At 43.2% G+C, this 17,449-nt stretch overlaps 2 protein-coding genes across 3 annotated transcripts; both read left to right on the plus strand.

Moving 5' to 3' along the window:
- Positions 1–553: 553 nt before the first annotated feature.
- Positions 554–5,075, plus strand: LOC111604856 (indole-3-acetaldehyde oxidase-like). Of its 2 annotated transcripts, none has more exons than XM_023323090.2 (7): positions 554–662; positions 719–918; positions 1,036–1,190; positions 1,253–1,984; positions 2,041–2,274; positions 2,345–4,148; positions 4,215–5,075. In XM_023323090.2, the coding sequence occupies exons 2-7, from the start codon at positions 879–881 to the stop codon at positions 5,012–5,014; spliced, it is 3,765 nt and encodes a 1,254-aa protein (XP_023178858.2). In that variant the 5' UTR covers positions 554–662; positions 719–878; the 3' UTR covers positions 5,015–5,075. The 2 variants fall into 2 exon arrangements, with proteins under 2 accessions (XP_023178858.2, XP_023178857.2); XM_023323089.2 differs by having other exon boundaries at positions 554–648.
- A 1,233-nt stretch (positions 5,076–6,308) lies between these two features.
- LOC111604826 (probable aldehyde oxidase gad-3) lies at positions 6,309–12,419 on the plus strand. Its single transcript, XM_023323049.2, has 6 exons — positions 6,309–6,549; positions 7,687–8,609; positions 8,719–8,952; positions 9,402–11,205; positions 11,329–11,949; positions 12,011–12,419. Exons 1-6 carry the CDS (start codon positions 6,510–6,512, stop codon positions 12,190–12,192), a joined length of 3,804 nt encoding a protein of 1,267 aa, XP_023178817.2. The 5' UTR covers positions 6,309–6,509; the 3' UTR covers positions 12,193–12,419.
- The last annotated feature ends 5,030 nt before the right edge of the window (positions 12,420–17,449 follow it).

A 17,449-nucleotide genomic window follows, 5' to 3' on the forward strand; every position in this document is an offset into this window, starting at 1 on the left:
TTTTATTGAATTGCAAAGCTTAGAAAATATAAATTTAATTGAAGCTGGCAATGCTGTATATGCCGTCCGGTAGCTTGCTCTCTTTTCCTTTCCTTCTCTCATTTGTTGTGAGAGTTTGAGTCGACAGTGGGCTTCACAGTAATTTTCAAAGTCAAAACCGTATACGCTTTAAATTAAATTGATAAAATATTACTAAAATAAAAACAAATTATTTAATCGCAGTGTAGATGCCACTGACATGCAAAATGCATATCAAAATTCAATTTGCAATTTTAATGTTTAGCAGTGCAAACAAATAATTATATATGCACGTAAATTAAACTCAAATATATACATGTGCGTGTTTACAGATATAAATATATAAGTAATTTATGCGATTTGTTTGCATTTGGCATTTAAATTGTATAATTTGCACTTACACTTACGTAGTTGCAAGCGGAGTATATATTCATAATAAGTATATATGTTAGTAAGTGGATATTTACGTTTTTATATACTCTCACGCTATACACGAGAGTATTGCAGCAATTCGAACAGCTGGGCCCATTTGGAACGGCGCAGCAGCTGTCGGGTAAAGCTACAATTAAAGTTGAGCAACAATAGCTAACATTTTGTGTTCAAAAGTCGTTAATTCAATTAGCTACACAGGTATGCCTATATTTGTAAGTATGTATATACGTACATGTGTATTTAATATTAACTCAAATTTTCGCAACAGCCTACAAAATTGCGAGCTTGCCGCCGAACGAGCGAATTGAGAATCAGTTGAACGCAAACAACCGAAGCGCAAAGAAGCATCAGCTGAAGCAATTGAAGCTAAATAACGGAACATTTAATTGTTGATTTTTTTGGAAACAATAATTTATATAAGTTGCAGTATGACGACTACCTTTACAATTAATGGACAGCCTTTTACTGGTAAGTTGTTAATCCAGTTGCTAATCAATGCTCCACATAGAGCTTAAAAATAAAGAAACTAAAAAAAGATTTGTATTACATACAAATACATCTCGCTCTCTTTCACTCTGCTTGTAGTGAATCTGAGCAACTTGCCGGCAGATATCACGTTGAACACCTTTATCAGGGAGCACGCGCAGTTGACAGCGACGAAGTTCATGTGCCTGGAGGGCGGCTGCGGCGTCTGCGTTTGCGTGTTGCGCGACGGGAAGCGCAGCTGGGCGGTCAACTCGGTAAGAAAGGGTATCCCGATAACTGAACAAAAAAATCAACATTAACTGCTTGGCTTCGGTAGTGTCTGACTCTGTTAAATAGCTGCGCGCAGCTGGAGATTGTGACTTCGGAGGGACTGGGCAACATGCGAAGCGGCTATCATCCCATACAGAAGCGTCTGGCCAAGCTGAATGGCACCCAGTGTGGCTACTGCTCGCCGGGATTCGTTATGAACATGTACGGGTTGCTGGAGTCAAATGGGGGTCAAGTGAGCATGACCGAGGTAGAGAACGCTTTCGGTGGTAACATTTGCCGCTGCACCGGCTATCGGCCCATACTGGATGCGATGAAGTCATTTGCCGTGGACAGTTGCATTCAACTGCCAGCTGAGTGCATGGACATTGAAGATCTATCGGCGCGTAATTGCCCCAAAACGGGCGAGCGTTGCGCAGGCAGCTGTGTGAGCTCCAATTTGGTCTACGCGGATGGCAGTCAGTGGCATTGGCCACAGTCCCTGAGTCAACTGTTTGAAGCATTGGACCTGGTGGGCGAGGAGAAGTTTATGCTTGTCGGTGGCAACACGGCGCATGGAGTTTATCGTCGTGCGCAGGACATTAAACACTTTATTGATGTACGCGCCGTGGCAGAGCTACACGAGCATAGCAGTGAGCCGCAGCAGCTCAAGTTGGGCGCCAATCTGAGTCTCAGCCAGGCCATGGACATTCTCAAAGATACTTCTAACAAGTCAGGCTTTGAGTACCTGAAGCAGCTCTGGCAACACTTGGATCTCATTGCCAATGTGCCTGTTCGCAATGTGGGTTTCCCGTTTAACTCCTTCGAGCTCCTCTCCTGAACACCTCTTTGTTTCAGACTGGAACACTGGCGGGCAACCTATCCATCAAGAAAGAACATCCAGAGTTTCCATCCGATGTCCACATTAGCTTCGAAGCCCTAGATGTGAAAGTCGTGGCCTCGCAGAACGCCAAAGATGAAAAACAAATGTCAATGGCTGATTACTTGACGTCGAAGGATAAAAAGCTCGTGCTTAAGGCATTTCTTTTGCCTGCTTATGGCACGGATAAGTTCATTTACGAATCATATAAGGTAGGACATTATCTTTCTGTAGTCAGAGATAAGTCAATTCTGGTCTTCCGAACGCCTTTCTCATTTTTAGATTATGCCACGTGCCCAGAATGCGCATGCGTATGTGAACGCTGCCTTTCTGCTGGAACTGGACGAAGAGGCGAAGGTGAAAAATGCTCGCATTTGCTTTGGTGGCATTCGACCGGACTTCGTGCATGCAACGGTTATTGAGCAGCTGCTGGTCGGACGTAATCCCTTTGACAATGCACTACTGGAGCAGGTATTTGGCAAACTGTCGACGTTGCTGCAGCCAGATGAGATTCTTCCGGATGCATCTCCCGCCTATCGCTTGAGTCTGGCTTGTGGACTGCTCTACAAGTTCCTTTTGAAACATGCTCCTAAAGAGGACGTGAGTGAGGCATTTAAAAGCGGAGGCCAACTACTGCAGCGTCCATTATCCTCGGGCACTCAGTTGTACCAGACCCAAAAGCAAAACTATCCCGTTACGCAAGCAGTGCAAAAGGTGGAGGGCATGATTCAGTGCTCGGGCGAAGCGACCTACATGAATGATGTTTTGACTACTTCGAATACTCTACACTGCGCATTTGTGGGAGCTACCAAAGTGGGCGCCAGCATAGAGCAAATTGATTCAACGGAAGCCCTTAAACAGCCTGGTGTGGTAGCCTTCTACAGTGCCAAGGATGTGCCCGGTACAAATACGTTCAGTGATCCGAACTTTGGCTACGAACCTGAGGAGATCTTCTGCACCACACAGGTCAGGCACTTTGAACAACCAGTCGGTGTAGTGGTTGCCCTTACTGCAGATATTGCCAAACAAGCAGCCCAGCTGGTAAAGATCAGCTATGGGCAGCAGTCTGGAGTGTATAAAGTATTGCCCAGCTTAAGCGATGTATTGGATATGTCACCGAAGCCAGAGGCATCGCGCATCATTCGTGAGGTCTCAGCTAAGCCTGGGACGTTGAAGTGCTCGGCAACGCCGGATAAGACTGTGCGAGGAGTCCTACAGATTGGACTACAGTATCACTTTACCATGGAACCCCAGACAACGGTAGTGGTGCCTTTCGAGGATGGTCTCAAAGTTTACTCCGCCACCCAGTGGATGGATCATACGCAGTCAGTAATTGCTCAAATGTTGCAGCTGAAAGCCAAGGATGTGCAGCTGCAGGTACGACGCTTGGGTGGAGCCTACGGCGGCAAAATAACACGCTGCAATCAGGTGGCTTGCGCCGCCTCTTTAGCTGCTCAAAAGCTGAATCGACCCGTGCGCTTTGTGCAATCCCTTGAATCAATGATGGATGCGAATGGCAAGCGCTGGGCCTGTCGATCCGACTACCAGGTCCATGTTCTGAACAGTGGAAAGATTGTGGGTCTCCAGAATGATTTCTACGAGGATGCCGGCTGGAATAAGAACGAAAGTCCCATCGAAGGACATTCGACGATTACCGCAGCAAATTGCTACGAGTTCAACGATTCTAATTATAAAATTAATGGAAATGCTGTGCTGACGGATGCGCCCAGCTCAACCTGGTGCCGAGCACCAGGCTCTGTTGAGGGCATTGCTATGATGGAGAACATTATTGAGCATGTGGCCTTTGAGGTGGAGCATGATCCAGCTGAGGTGCGGATGCTTAATTTGGCTAAAGGCAACAAAATGGCAGAGTTGCTGCCTCAGTTTTTGCAGTCGAGGGAGTATCAGGCGCGACGCAAGGAAATCGAGGAGCACAATAAAAAGAATCGTTGGACCAAACGTGGGCTTGGCCTGGCTATAATGGACTATCCCATCTTCTACTTCGGGCAGTATCCGGCTACTGTCGCCATTTATCATGTGGACGGCACAGTCGTTGTCACCCATGGCGGCATTGAAATGGGTCAAGGTAGGTAGTTATTAGACACTTCGTTTGGAATGAAATAATTTTATTTCTCTTTAATTTTTCTGTGAGGCATGAACACGAAGGTTGCGCAAGTTGCGGCCTTCACGTTGGGCATCGAGTTGGACCACGTCAAAATCGAATCGTCAAACACCATAAATGGTGCCAACTCCATGGTTACGGGTGGTGCTGTTGGTAGCGAAAGCCTCTGTTTTGCAGTTCGTAAAGCCTGCGAAACACTCAACGCTCGGTTGCAGCCGGTGAAGAAGCCAAAAGCCACATGGCAGGAAACAGTGCAGGCAGCCTATGCTGCCTCGATTAACCTGATTGCGTCGGATCATTATAAAGAGGGCGATATGCAGAACTACCATGTTTATGGAATGGCGCTGACCGAGATCGAGCTGGATGTACTTACCGGCAACAATCAGATCAAGCGCGTCGACTTGCTAGAGGATGCTGGTGAAAGCCTCAGTCCCAACATTGACATAGGTCAAGTCGAGGGAGCATTTGTCATGTGCCTGGGCTACTGGCTCAGTGAGAAGTTAATCTATGATCGACAAACTGGACGCCTCCTTACGAATCGCACATGGAACTACAAGCCACCTGGTGCCAAGGATATACCCATTGATTTTCGCATCGAACTCGTTCAGAATCCACAGACCAGCAGTGCTGGCTTTATGCGCTCTAAGGCCACAGGTGAACCACCCTGTTGCTTGGCTGTCAGCGTGATCTTTGCTCTGCAGCAGGCATTGCAATCGGCTAGAAAGGATGCCGGATTACCTAGAGAGTGGGTGCGTCTGGGTGCGCCCACCACACCTGAAACGTTGCTATTGAATGCAGGACATGATGTCAAAACGTTTAGACTCAAGTGAAGAAAATTAAATATTGTAACAGAAATATACACAGATATATAAGGTTCAATGTGTATTTACATACATTATGATTGATAGCTGTCTTGGCAAATCAGTTAAATATATACACTATATACATCTATGTATGTATACATATAATATATATAAATTTTCACTAAGCAATTTGTTTATTATTTGAAAAATGTAAGAAATTATCTAAAAATGAATGAATATATATCTAACATCTGTATCAGGAGCACTAAATCGTGTATGACACTTTCCACCGAACACCGATTACTTTTTAAAATTAATTTGATCTATTACGCTTTCTATCGATTTCATAGGAAAGTTAAATTTGATGCTGAGCTTTTCTGTATAATACTAACAAAGCAAAACATACATACATATGAAGACGTCTGTATATTTACGTTAATGGTTTCTAAATATAACGCTTCCCAATAATATACATATAATCTCCGGACAGCCAAGACTATAGATAGATCAAATTAGTCGAAAACGAGTTATGAAATTCCAACAATTATTCTAGACACGCGAAACCAGATGCCGCTCATTGATGCTCTGTTGGGATCATAGGCTTCCCTTGCTATATTCATTTCAATATATTTATAAGGTACGAGCACATGCTTTTTCGTGATGACATGAACAAAGTTTGTTTAGAAACGAAGTCAGAACAAAACTCAGTATAAACAAAAAACTCACTTGACGATAAGCCCGGCTACTGAGCGAAATTATCAAATAGAGACAGAGAACGAAAGAGAGAAAGAGAGCGTGCGAGAGAGTGTAAGAGCTTTTTTGAGCGACCCAGAGGGAGCAATAGAGAGCATTAGACATGTGATAACGTAATCACGATTACCACTTAAATTTTATTATGTACCTAAAACTGGTATGTCCCTTCAATACAAATGTACCTTTTTGGTATGAAATAACCTGTTCTGGTAAAGATCTATACTTTACGTTATATTAAAAAATACATTTTAGGAACACACTTTTAAACAATTGAAAAATATTAATTCAAATTCAAATCAAATGTATATATTTTTAATGAAAATTGAAAGACTAGATTTAAATTGATTTGAATTACAATTTTATACATATTTATACAATTTTATATATATATACATTTTTGCATTATAATCATAATAATCATAATCATAATCATAATCACTGTTTAATAGCTTTGAGCGCGAACCAACTTTTTGGTACGTTCCTAAGACTTGTGGCAAACGTGAACCGAAACGTGAACGTAACGCCGTTATTAAGAGACGTAATTTCGCACTCTCAGTTGAACTTGGCGAGGCTCAGCAAATGGGCTGGGCCAATAAATACGGCAATACTCGGGCCCCGGAACTACAGTACAGCTGCGATCGGCGTGGGTCGAACAATTAAAAAATATTTGCGATACGTTGCGAAATACATTAAAGAACAAACTTGTCTTACAAAATAAAAATAATAAGTGTTTTTCATAGATAAAAAGCAAAACGAAAATCTACAGATAATGCCGGAAAGTATAACTATCAACGGCGATTGCTATGAAGGTACGTGAACATATACAAAAGCACTTAACTACATACACATGTACATATGTATAATACGTATGTACAAAATTATTTGAAGTGGACTGCCGAGCACAGTGGTGTATGTATGTATATGATTATTTACATACATCGCCCGGCGTATCTAAATAGTCTTATTAACATTTATGTAACGCCAAAGATAACAATCTATCACATTCTGTATGTCTGTATCAAATAAATGTTCATATATTTATATATGTATGTATGTATGTATGTATATAGTGCTTGCTTGTCAATTGTAACAATCAGCAATTAGAATTTTTGAGCTTTAATCGAATCGTTGAGTTGAATTCACTGTTTTTTTTTTGACGATTTGTTAATTGTCTATTTTTCTATTATATTATTAATATAAAAATATTAAAAAAAAATATAATAAAAATTAAAAGATGATATATATATATAAATTTTGCGAATAGGATTTTTAAGTGCATTAGAACTACTTCTATATATATATTATATATATTATATATATTATATATATTATATATATATAGTGCACAAATGTCTCGAAATAAAATGTGTTACGCTTGGAAGTAGTTCTAATGCACTTAATATAAATATGAAAAATAAAATAAAATGTTTAAAACTATAAAAGAAAATAACGAAATTAAGAAGTCAAAATAAATAACAAAAAATATTAAAAATATTATATAAAATAAAATAAGAAATAACAATAATAAATAACCACATAAGAGTACTCTAGTCGAGAGTGCCCGATTAGGAGATACCCTGACCCCCGCTATTTCAGTCAGTCTGCTTCTTTCATGCCTAATAAACAATACAAGCACACACTCAAGCTTTAGCGCATCAGTCGGTTGCCCTGGGACTGCATTATGCGCTTTACTATGGGGAATTAGCTATTTCATAATGCCACCGTTTTAATGAAATTCATGTATTCAAGCTTTCCACAAGTCTATTTGTCTACTGATTCAGTTTGAATCACGTTTTTCTTTACAATTTTTTAAGAAAGCCGAGAGGTCACCAGAACCCATATTCGAGTTACGCTTAAGAGCTTAGCTCACATGATCACATGATCAGCTTGTATGCCAGCATTTACCTGATTTTCTTAATTGACATCTAAATAAATCTTAATTTTAGTTAATCTGTCGATCCTGGCCCCAGACATTACCCTGAACACGTTTATACGAGAACATGCCGGTCTCACGGGCACCAAGTTCATGTGCCAGGAAGGTGGCTGTGGAGTCTGTGTTTGTGCCTTGAGCGGTGTTCATCCGGTGACCGGGGAGCTGAGCACCTGGGCGGTTAACTCTTGCCTAACGCTGCTGAACACCTGCCTGGGCCTGCACGTGACCACGTCAGAGGGCCTGGGGAACAAGCGCAAAGGCTACCACGCCATACAGCAGCGACTGGCGAAAATGAACGGCACTCAATGTGGCTATTGCTCGCCAGGATTCGTCATGAATATGTACGCACTGCTGCAGTCCCAGGGCGGCCGTGTGACCATGGCCGAGGTGGAGAATGCCTTCGGCGGCAACATTTGCCGCTGCACCGGCTATCGACCGATATTGGATGCAATGAAGTCCTTTGCCGTCGACAGCAATATAACTGTGCCAGCGGAGTGTGCGGACATTGAGGATTTGAGTAGCAAGCAGTGCCCCAAGACAGGCGAGCTCTGTGCTGGCAGCTGCAAGAAGAACCAGCCGCGAGGTGTTCAACAATACGCTGATGGCAGTCGCTGGGCTTGGCCCCAGACACTGCCTGAGCTGTTCGAAGCGCTGGGAGCAGCTGTCAAGGAGCAGCTGCCGTACATGCTGGTTGCTGGCAACACGGCGCACGGCATCTACAGACGCTGCATGGAGATCAAAGCCTTCATCGATTTACGTGCCCTGGCAGAGCTGAGAGGCTACAGCTTGGCCAATAAAGTTCTTACCCTAGGCGGAAATCTAAGCCTTACCGAGACCATGGACATATGCCGCAAGCTGGAGCAAACAACGGGATTTGAGTACCTGGCCCAGGTGTGGCAGCACTTGGATTGGATTGCCAATGTGCCAGTGCGCAATGTAAGTCACGGGGCAGCTTTGCCAGAATCAAGTGCACTCGCAGCTTTCCTATCTTATCTGCGCGCAATGTTCACAATTGTTTTTATCAATTTATTTTGTAATAACTCAGGCCGGCACTCTGGCAGGCAACTTGTCCATCAAGCACGCCCACCCCGAGTTCCCCTCGGATGTGTTTATCGTTTTGGAGGCTCTGGATGCAAAAGTCATAATACAGGAGTCGCCGGACACACAGCAAACTGTGAGCTTAGCCAGCTATTTGAAGCTGTCCATGGAAGGCAAAATTATTCGTGGCATTGCTTTGCCTGCCTATCCGAAGAAGGATGTTCTGTTTGATTCGTACAAGGTAAGAAAGAACATTTATAAATGTATCGAGATTGGCAAATACCCTTTAATTGTGGTGTCTAGTTAACTTAGATAATAGAAAATAAATTTCTTGATGAAGAATCATCGTCAATTTAAGCGTTTTTCGTTTTATCCTGACACTTCTTGCTAGCCTAAGTATCAATTGAGCTTCCTCTTGATCGTTAATATGACTTTACTTATTTCTCGATATTCTTATTATTCCATTAGAGGACTTTTTCTTCCAAAGTCAGGAAACTATTTGTAGTTTATTTCGATTGTCAGCTAACTACAAGTTAACTTCTTCTCTATTAGTTTTCCTATACTTCCTTTATATATGTTAATATACCCCGATCACTCGCTCTACTCCTATAGGAATTTATTATATTTATGCTATCTCCAATCAATAGTAAGTAAGCTTCATCTCAAATTTCATTCCGTTTCCTTCTGCAGATTATGCCACGTGCCCAGAATGCGCATGCGTATGTGAACGCTGCCTTTCTGCTGGAACTGGACGCAGAGGCGAAGGTGAAAAATGCTCGCATTTGCTTTGGCGGCATTCGACCGGACTTCGTGCATGCAACGGTTATTGAGCAGCTGCTGGTCGAACGCAATCCCTTTGACAATGCATTGCTGGAGCAGGTATTCGGCAAGCTGTCGACGCTGCTGCAGCCAGATGAGGTGCTGCCGGATGCATCGCCTGTCTACCGTCGCAAGCTGGCCTGTGGACTGCTCTACAAGTTTCTGCTGAAGGCCGCTGCATTGCGTCAACAGGCTCTGGGTAGTCGTCAGGTAACTGGAGGCGCCTTACTACAGCGTCCTGTGTCGAAGGGACAGCAAAGCTTCGAGACCTTTGAGCAGCACTATCCAGTGACGAAGCCCACGGAGAAACATGAGGGACTTATTCAGTGCTCGGGTGAGGCGACCTATGCCAATGATCTGCCCACGCAACATAATCAGCTGTGGGCAGCGTTTGTCACAGCAAAGCGTGTCGGTGCTGTGGTCAGCAAGGTGGACACAACAGCTGCTTTGGCATTGCCCGGCGTGGTGGCCTATTTGGATGCTAAGGACATACCGGGGCCGAATTCATTGCGCCCCAAGGCTAAAGATGACTTCTTCTTCCCGCAGGAGGAGCAGCTCTTTGCCACAGGCGAAATCAAGTTCTATCAACAGCCCATCGGAATGGTGCTAGCCACTTCCAATGCGCTGGCTCAACGTGCCGCCGAACTGGTTAAGCTCAGCTATGAGGGCGGCGCCAAGGAGGTACTGCCCAGCATGAAGCATATCTTGGAATCTGCTGCATCTGCCGATCGCATTCTTCAGCCAGTCAAATCCATGCACGACAAGTTGAAGCTGAATGTCGCGCACGATATCAAGGGCAGCGGCAAATTGGATATGGGACTTCAGTATCATTATTTTATGGAGCCACAGACGACGGTGGTGTTGCCCTTTGAGGGTGGCCTACAGGTTTATGTGGCCACACAGTGGATGGATCTTTCGCAGGACGTCATCGCCAATGTGTTGCAGCTAAAGAGCAACGAGGTGCAAGTGAAGACTCGTCGCATTGGGGGTGGCTATGGTGGCAAAGCAACGCGTTGCAACTTAGCTGCAACTGCAGCTGCCGTCGCTGCCCACAAGCTCAATCGTCCAGTGAGGTTTGTTCAGTCGCTGGAGTCCATCATGAATACGACGGGCAAACGTTGGTCCTTCCACTGCGACTATGACTTCTACGTGCAGGCCAATGGCAAGATTGTGGGCATCGAGAGTCGCTTCTACGAGGATGCCGGCTATCTGACCAATGAGTCACCTATCGGACATACGGTGCTGCTGTCTAAGAACTGTTATGAGTTCAGCGATAATTACAAGCTGGATGGCTTTATGGTCATCTCGGATTCGCCGAGCAATACGCCCTGCCGAGCACCCGGCTCTGTTGAGGGCATTGCGATGATGGAGAATATCATTGAGCATATTGCCTTTGAAACAGGTGTCGATCCAGCTGATGTGCGCTTCGCTAATTTATTGCCCGCTCACAAAATGGGCGACATGATGCCCAGATTCCTCAAGAGTACTCTGTATCGTGAGCGCCGATCCGAAATTATCGCCCACAACAAGGAACATCGTTGGCGCAAACGCGGTCTAGGCTTGTGCATCATGGAGTATCAGATTGGTTACTTCGGACAGTATCCGGCTACGGTGGCCATCTATCACAGTGACGGCACAGTTGTAGTCTCTCACGGTGGCATCGAAATGGGTCAAGGTGAGCAATGAAAGAGAGATCAAAATGGGTTACTAATAAGGAGTAATCCTAATACAACGAACCTCTATCTACTTTATACTTCCATTTCAATGTACGAACAATTCTCATCCATCTTCATTCTAGGCATGAACACAAAGGTCGCTCAGGTCGTGGCTCATACTTTAGGCATTGCCCTGGAACAGGTGCGCATAGAAGCTAGCGATACGATTAATGGAGCCAACTCGATGGTCACCGGCGGCGCTGTGGGCAGTGAGACATTATGTTTTGCTGTGCGTAAAGCCTGCGAGACTCTGAACTCGCGCCTGGCCCCAGTCAAGGAGGAGCTGAAAGCAGGTGACTGGCAACAGCTGATCACTGAGGCATACAACCGCAAGATCAACTTGATAGCCAGCGACCAGTGCAAACAGGGCGACATGGAGCCATACTCGGTGTGTGGCTTGTGCCTTACCGAGGTGGAGCTGGATGTGCTCACTGGTAACTATCTGATCAATCGTGTGGATCTACTCGAGGACACTGGTGAGAGCTTGAACCCCAACGTGGATATTGGTCAGATTGAGGGCGCCTTTATGATGGGCCTTGGTTATTGGACCAGTGAACAGATAGTTGTTGATAAGGAAACGGGCGAATGTTTGACGAATCGCACCTGGAACTACAAGCCGCCAGGTGCCAAGGATATACCCATTGATCTGCGCATCGAGCTGCTGCCCAAGAGTCCCAATAAGGCGGGTTTCATGCGTTCGAAGGGTAAGCCTTAGTTCGGTTATTATCAATAGATGACCTTGTTAACATTTCCTTTTGTATGTAGCTACTGGAGAACCTGCCATTTGCCTGGCAATTTCCGTGGCCTTTGCTCTGCAGCAGGCGCTGCAATCTGCGCGAGATGATGCCGGCCTGCCGAAGACATGGATTACCCTAAATGCGCCCATGACGCCAGAGCTGCTTGTATCATACGCGGGCACCGAACCAGCTCAGCTCAGGCTGACCTAAGGTCATGCTTCAGCGAACCAACCTCATACTAACACTGAAGCGAAGACCAAAGAGAGCGCGTGAGAAGCGGCACGTGGCGATGCGAGCGCGATGATAAGCACGAGCTATATACATATATATAGAAATAGATATAAGTGTGCAGAGTATATATATATACATATATATATAAAGGTACATATATATGCGCACCTTGTTTTATGCACAATAAATTAGAAACTTATCCAACGCAAATCCAAATGACATTCATTGTTAATGCCCCGGGCGGGCTAACAGCTTTGGCCAGCTATCCAAAGTGGCCAAGTGGCATTTTCTATTTCCCTTTGCTCTTCGTTTTTTTTCTGTTGTTTCCTTTTTAACGCTTAACACCTTAACACCAGCGCAGTACACCCCACCAGACCAGGCGAGCACAACACACAACGAGCTCTTCATTAATTTTAAAATATAATTTTTGTAAGGAAATTTTATGCCACACGAAGCGTTAAGTGAATCCTGTCTGACACCAGGGGGCTCTCCATCGAGGGTTGCAGCGCTCTCAATTTAGGGGCAGGGGTCACGGCTCGCTACGTTTGCCAGTTCAAATAGGTCTTTCTGCGATAACACCAACCAGGCTGTTAATGAGCAGCACATAAATTATAATAATGATTGGACTACAGCGCGATGGATTTCAAATGCTTTAAGAGAACTTTTTATTTTAATAGCGCCCTAATTATAGTGTAAAGCACGAAGCTGTTCGTATGTATTATATTTGGATATGAAAAGGTTTTCATGTATTAAAAGAATAGAATAGAATAATTCAGACTTGACGAACGCCCAAAGACAAATGGAGATAAAGCTTTAACTTCAAGATAAACTATGAGCTCAACTCTTAAAGACAGCTTTTATGATGCACATTTAAAAGTAACTGTTAACTTTAACAGGTCGATCGAACAATAAATCATCATAAAATCAAATCATCAAATATTTGATTCGAACATTTTATCCCGATCGGCTTAGATTTATGCAACAAATCAAGAGTTAAGCTAGAATTTAACGGTATATAAAGCTCTTTAGCTAACTGTAGTTAAAGGCTACTTTTGAACACAGGGCCAAAGCCAGCTGTGCGCCACGCCCACGAACGCAGCAAAAGCGACGAAAAAGTCACAGCTACGAGAAATGGGCAAACAAAATCAGCGCGGCCAAAAACAAACAGTTAATATTGAGGAATGGGCACAAGCGAGGCACAGACGGAGCCAGAAGTCCAGTCAGACGGACCCATTTGCCGATAATCAGAGAGCGCATTTGCATATAAACATGTTGTTGGAGCTGATGCCTGAATGCAAATGAAAACATTAGCGGCATACGCGCATCCGCGTACACAAATACAAATGCAAATACAGCTACAGATGCAGATACAAATATATGTAGTTGCAGCTGCAGGAGCCGCACAGTTTCAGAAGTGCATGGCTGACGTTCTGTCTGGCAGAGACCGGCTTAAATATATATATTTCAATTAAAATTTTACACACGAATAAATGCAAAGCCACGCCCAGCACATTAGAGCAACTCCCCTGCTCATCCTGTCTGGCACTCTGCAACTTGTGTCGCGTTTGTTTATGAGCGTCTGAAGGCCAACATCAGCAGCAGCAGACGCCAGACAGAAGCCAGCGCCAATGCCATAAAATGCCACTGCACATGGGTCCAAGTCCGCGTTCGCGTTCGTGTCCGTGTCCGTGTCCGTGTCCGAGTCTGGGTCCAGGGTTCAGTCCTGCCTGCCTGCCAGGCTGCCATTGGCCACTAAGGGGTTTGAGCTACTCGTCAAGTATTCCACATGGGCGTTGATGCTGCAGCGAAAAACTTGGCATTGTGTCCAAATAGTTTCCCTTTGATGCTGAGAGCATATTCATTCCCACTGCCATTCAAAATGAATCTGTAAATCACAGAGAAACTGCTTAAAAGTGAAGCATGGCAGCCTGTGAAACGAAAAGTTCAAGAGTGAAAGCATATTTATATAGATGAAAGCATCACATATTGAAACATCTAAGATGCTTGAAGTCCTCATTCATGGTTTATTTGGCATAACCGATATTGTATTTCCCGATATGCCATTCATTCTGTGATATTCTGTGAATTAAAAGTGCGGCGCTGCCAGACTTATAGCAGCAATTAAAGTCAATTCCAGTTCCAGTTCCAGGAAAACGTTGCCAGTTAGTCTGATTAATTGAAACCGATTCCAATTAGAAAATATTTCAGTAGCCCTGAAAAAGTTGAACTACACTTTAAATAATTAGAATAGTGCTGCGAGACTCTGGCTTATTTCAGTCACTTCTACAGTCAATTTTCTGATTATCTATTGAATTTTCTTGATTATCAAATGTGTTTTTTTTACAGCAATATTATCAACTATTCTTATAGTGTTGCCAGAGTGTGTAATATGCCAGCCAGTTATAACTAAATCCAGACAATCTAATATTAATAATTCAAATGCTTGATTAGCCAAAGTTTACAATTCAATCCATTCCATTCCATAGAAAAAACTAAGCTTATGACATCGTGCCAGACTACTACTACTATTTGCATTGCTTGCATGGCAAAGGTTTCCATTTCAAGCACGTTCACAATGAACGTCCTGAACTTGAACTTGCCAACTGTAATAATAATGCGCGCTGTCGACCAGCCCCAAAAACTGGCAACTGGGCTTCACTTTTGCATAGCTACTGCTTCAACATTTTTTTCGTCCATTTCCTGTGCAGTTCCTGCCTGCTGTCTCCCACTCTCTCTCTCTTTCTCTATGTTGCTTTTGTCTGTGCCATGCATTTCAAATTCTAAGCAAATTTGTCGTCTGGGGGCACCGGGCGCAACATTTTATGAGCGTGTGCGCGATGCAGCGCCTCAGATACGAATAGACCAGCCAACGTCTGCTACAACAGCAGCAGCAAACTGCTCCAGCTTGTGCAGCACGAGGCAGAGCTGGAGAAGATGGTGTCATGTCTGCCTGTGGCACACACACAAAGATGTCCTGGTGTGATTTATCGCCGGCGTTGCTGGGATAATGGCCACGTATTATAATAATGCCGCGCCATGGCGTATGCTTATCGCTGTCGAGGACGCAGCAGCGTCAACGTCTAGACGTCCTGCGGTGCAGCCTGGACGAAGGATATTGCACGGCAATGTTTGCACTAGCAAAACTCTCAGCGCTCGTTGCTTTTTCAACAGCCATTCAAGCATTTGCATTCGTATTGCAGTTTATTAAATAGGAAAAACCCCAAAATTAAGTACATCATTTTTAGTTGAGTTTCTTGTTGATGTCGAGTGTGTACAAGTGTGTGTGAGTGTGTCTAAGTGTGTGTGTGTGTGTCTGGCGCATATCCTGTGGGCTACATAATTTACAGGCCCTGCATGAAAGCCGTTGTTGAATTTTACGCCGCAACGAACGTCTTTGGCCAACAGACGGACTCGATTCGTGAGCCAAATACGTAAAATTTACGCAAACCCAAATAAGTGTGAGTCTCTGTGTGTGTGTACCTTTGTGTATCCTTTAGTCCTATCCTTTAGCACTTAATGCCAACTGCACTCTACACAAATACAAACCATATATATATATATACAATTTCATAGTTTCAGATGCATATATAATACATTGTCATTAAAATTTGGTGCTGGGCCTTGCATGTCCTTGCCATGCCTTTTGTTATCCTTGTGTGTTCAGGGTAAAATGAACCAACTGCTCCCAAGTGTCTGGCGACAAACAAATAATAGTTGAAATCTAACAAAAGAGACGACCCTGCACTAGACTTCTAGTTATTTAAAGATTTTGTTAAAAGAATTCACAAGAATTAACTTTTTTAAATTGTTAAATAATTATATTATTTACATGCAATATTATTTATTGCAATATATTTAGTTTTTTCTAAAGGCCTATGTTGATTAAAAATAAGATACGAATATTGTAGCATATTTGAGGTCTTTTATTATAAACCTGACAAATGCAAACTGATTGTTTTTTGGTATTCCACAACATATTTATGTTCATGCCAATGGAATTTTATCCAATTCCAGATCCAATATATCCGCGTCGGTCATATTATACCCCGAAATCGATAAGTTTGCTTTAGTATTGAACTTCAATTGAGGAGGTGCCACTTGACGATTGCAAACTGATAAGTCCGTCTTGACACTGTACAAGGGTCTAGTTGTGGGGCCCAAGTCTAAATGCTGCCCGGCATACAAGCCGTTCGATCTTGGCCACAAAGCTGCGTAGAAACGATGTAGAGTGGCAAATATATAGTGAACACTGTGAAGCTTACCCAATGTGTTTATGGTGGCCAAGGAGCCAACAACCTGAGCTAGCTGTTGATTCAAACTTAATTCGTTTGTCATTCTGCTGAAACATACAATTCAAAATTAAATTTAAATAAATTAACAAAAAAGTTTTGACTGGCTTAAGAACATTCAACTCAATTCAGAAAAACTAATGAACTTTTCCCAGTTTGGAGCACTATTATCGATTTTTGACAGCAAACTCAGGGCTACATATCCGACTTTAAATGACGGAACTGTCGCTAGCTGAAGTCCAAAGTATGGCCACACACAGACAACCAATAAACCTCTTTCGAGAATTTTAATTAAATTCCAAGTCCAAATGGGACTTAATAACGGGTTGCTTCTTGCATTATTAAAAACGTCGCATTATTCGATTTTTTCAATAACAAATACAGGAAGGACACGTCTCGGCTGCAGGGCCCCAGACAAATGCCGCGAATCAAGCGACTGCTGCGGTGGTAACAGCAAAGGATAGCGACAACAACCGTAACTCAATCTGCAAATATGCAAAAGGAATAATCAACCAGACGCACTGTCGCAGCACACTGATAGCAGCATTCGCATGCCAACAGGAACCAAAAATAATACGATAGCCTCGGTCATTTGTTATACCCTACATTGCGAATCGAATATGCATATTCGACTATGACTCTTACATATGGCTTTGCTACAGATTCAATTATATACTCCACTTGATTTGATAGTTCTGAGAATATTAGAATAATATTTATAATAATTATTAATATAGATTTTTAAATTCCATGTACAGATAATATTCTTCTGATTCTGTGTCTGTTTATCAAGCGAAATATTTGAAATTTTGCAACAGCTAAAATGCTAGAATTATATAGATACGAAAAGAAATCAGATCTTTCACAGCTCCACAAATTCAGCAGGTGTATTACTCTTCTAGGTAAGTCGCAACATATAAATTTAAAATATTCTATTTTAAAGCAAT

Source organism: Drosophila hydei, unplaced genomic scaffold, assembly GCF_003285905.1.
Source record: "Drosophila hydei strain 15085-1641.00,03,60 unplaced genomic scaffold, DhydRS2 tig00000063-arrow-pilon, whole genome shotgun sequence".
Classification (NCBI taxonomy): Eukaryota; Metazoa; Arthropoda; class Insecta; order Diptera; family Drosophilidae; genus Drosophila; species Drosophila hydei.

What these genes read in the sequence shown, in the direction of transcription:
- LOC111604856 (XM_023323090.2), top strand. Translation starts at nt 879, where the DNA reads ATGACGACTACCTTTACAATTAATGGACAGCCTTTTACTG. An exon ending in TAATGGACAGCCTTTTACTG is followed by an intron (nt 919 to 1,035) that starts GTAAGTTGTTAA and finishes CTCTGCTTGTAG; the next exon opens with TGAATCTGAGCAACTTGCCG. An exon ending in CGGCATTGAAATGGGTCAAG is followed by an intron (nt 4,149 to 4,214) that starts GTAGGTAGTTAT and finishes TTTTTCTGTGAG; the next exon opens with GCATGAACACGAAGGTTGCG.
- LOC111604826 (XM_023323049.2), top strand. Translation starts at nt 6,510, where the DNA reads ATGCCGGAAAGTATAACTATCAACGGCGATTGCTATGAAG. An exon ending in CAACGGCGATTGCTATGAAG is followed by an intron (nt 6,550 to 7,686) that starts GTACGTGAACAT and finishes TCTTAATTTTAG; the next exon opens with TTAATCTGTCGATCCTGGCC. An exon ending in GGGTTTCATGCGTTCGAAGG is followed by an intron (nt 11,950 to 12,010) that starts GTAAGCCTTAGT and finishes TTTTGTATGTAG; the next exon opens with CTACTGGAGAACCTGCCATT.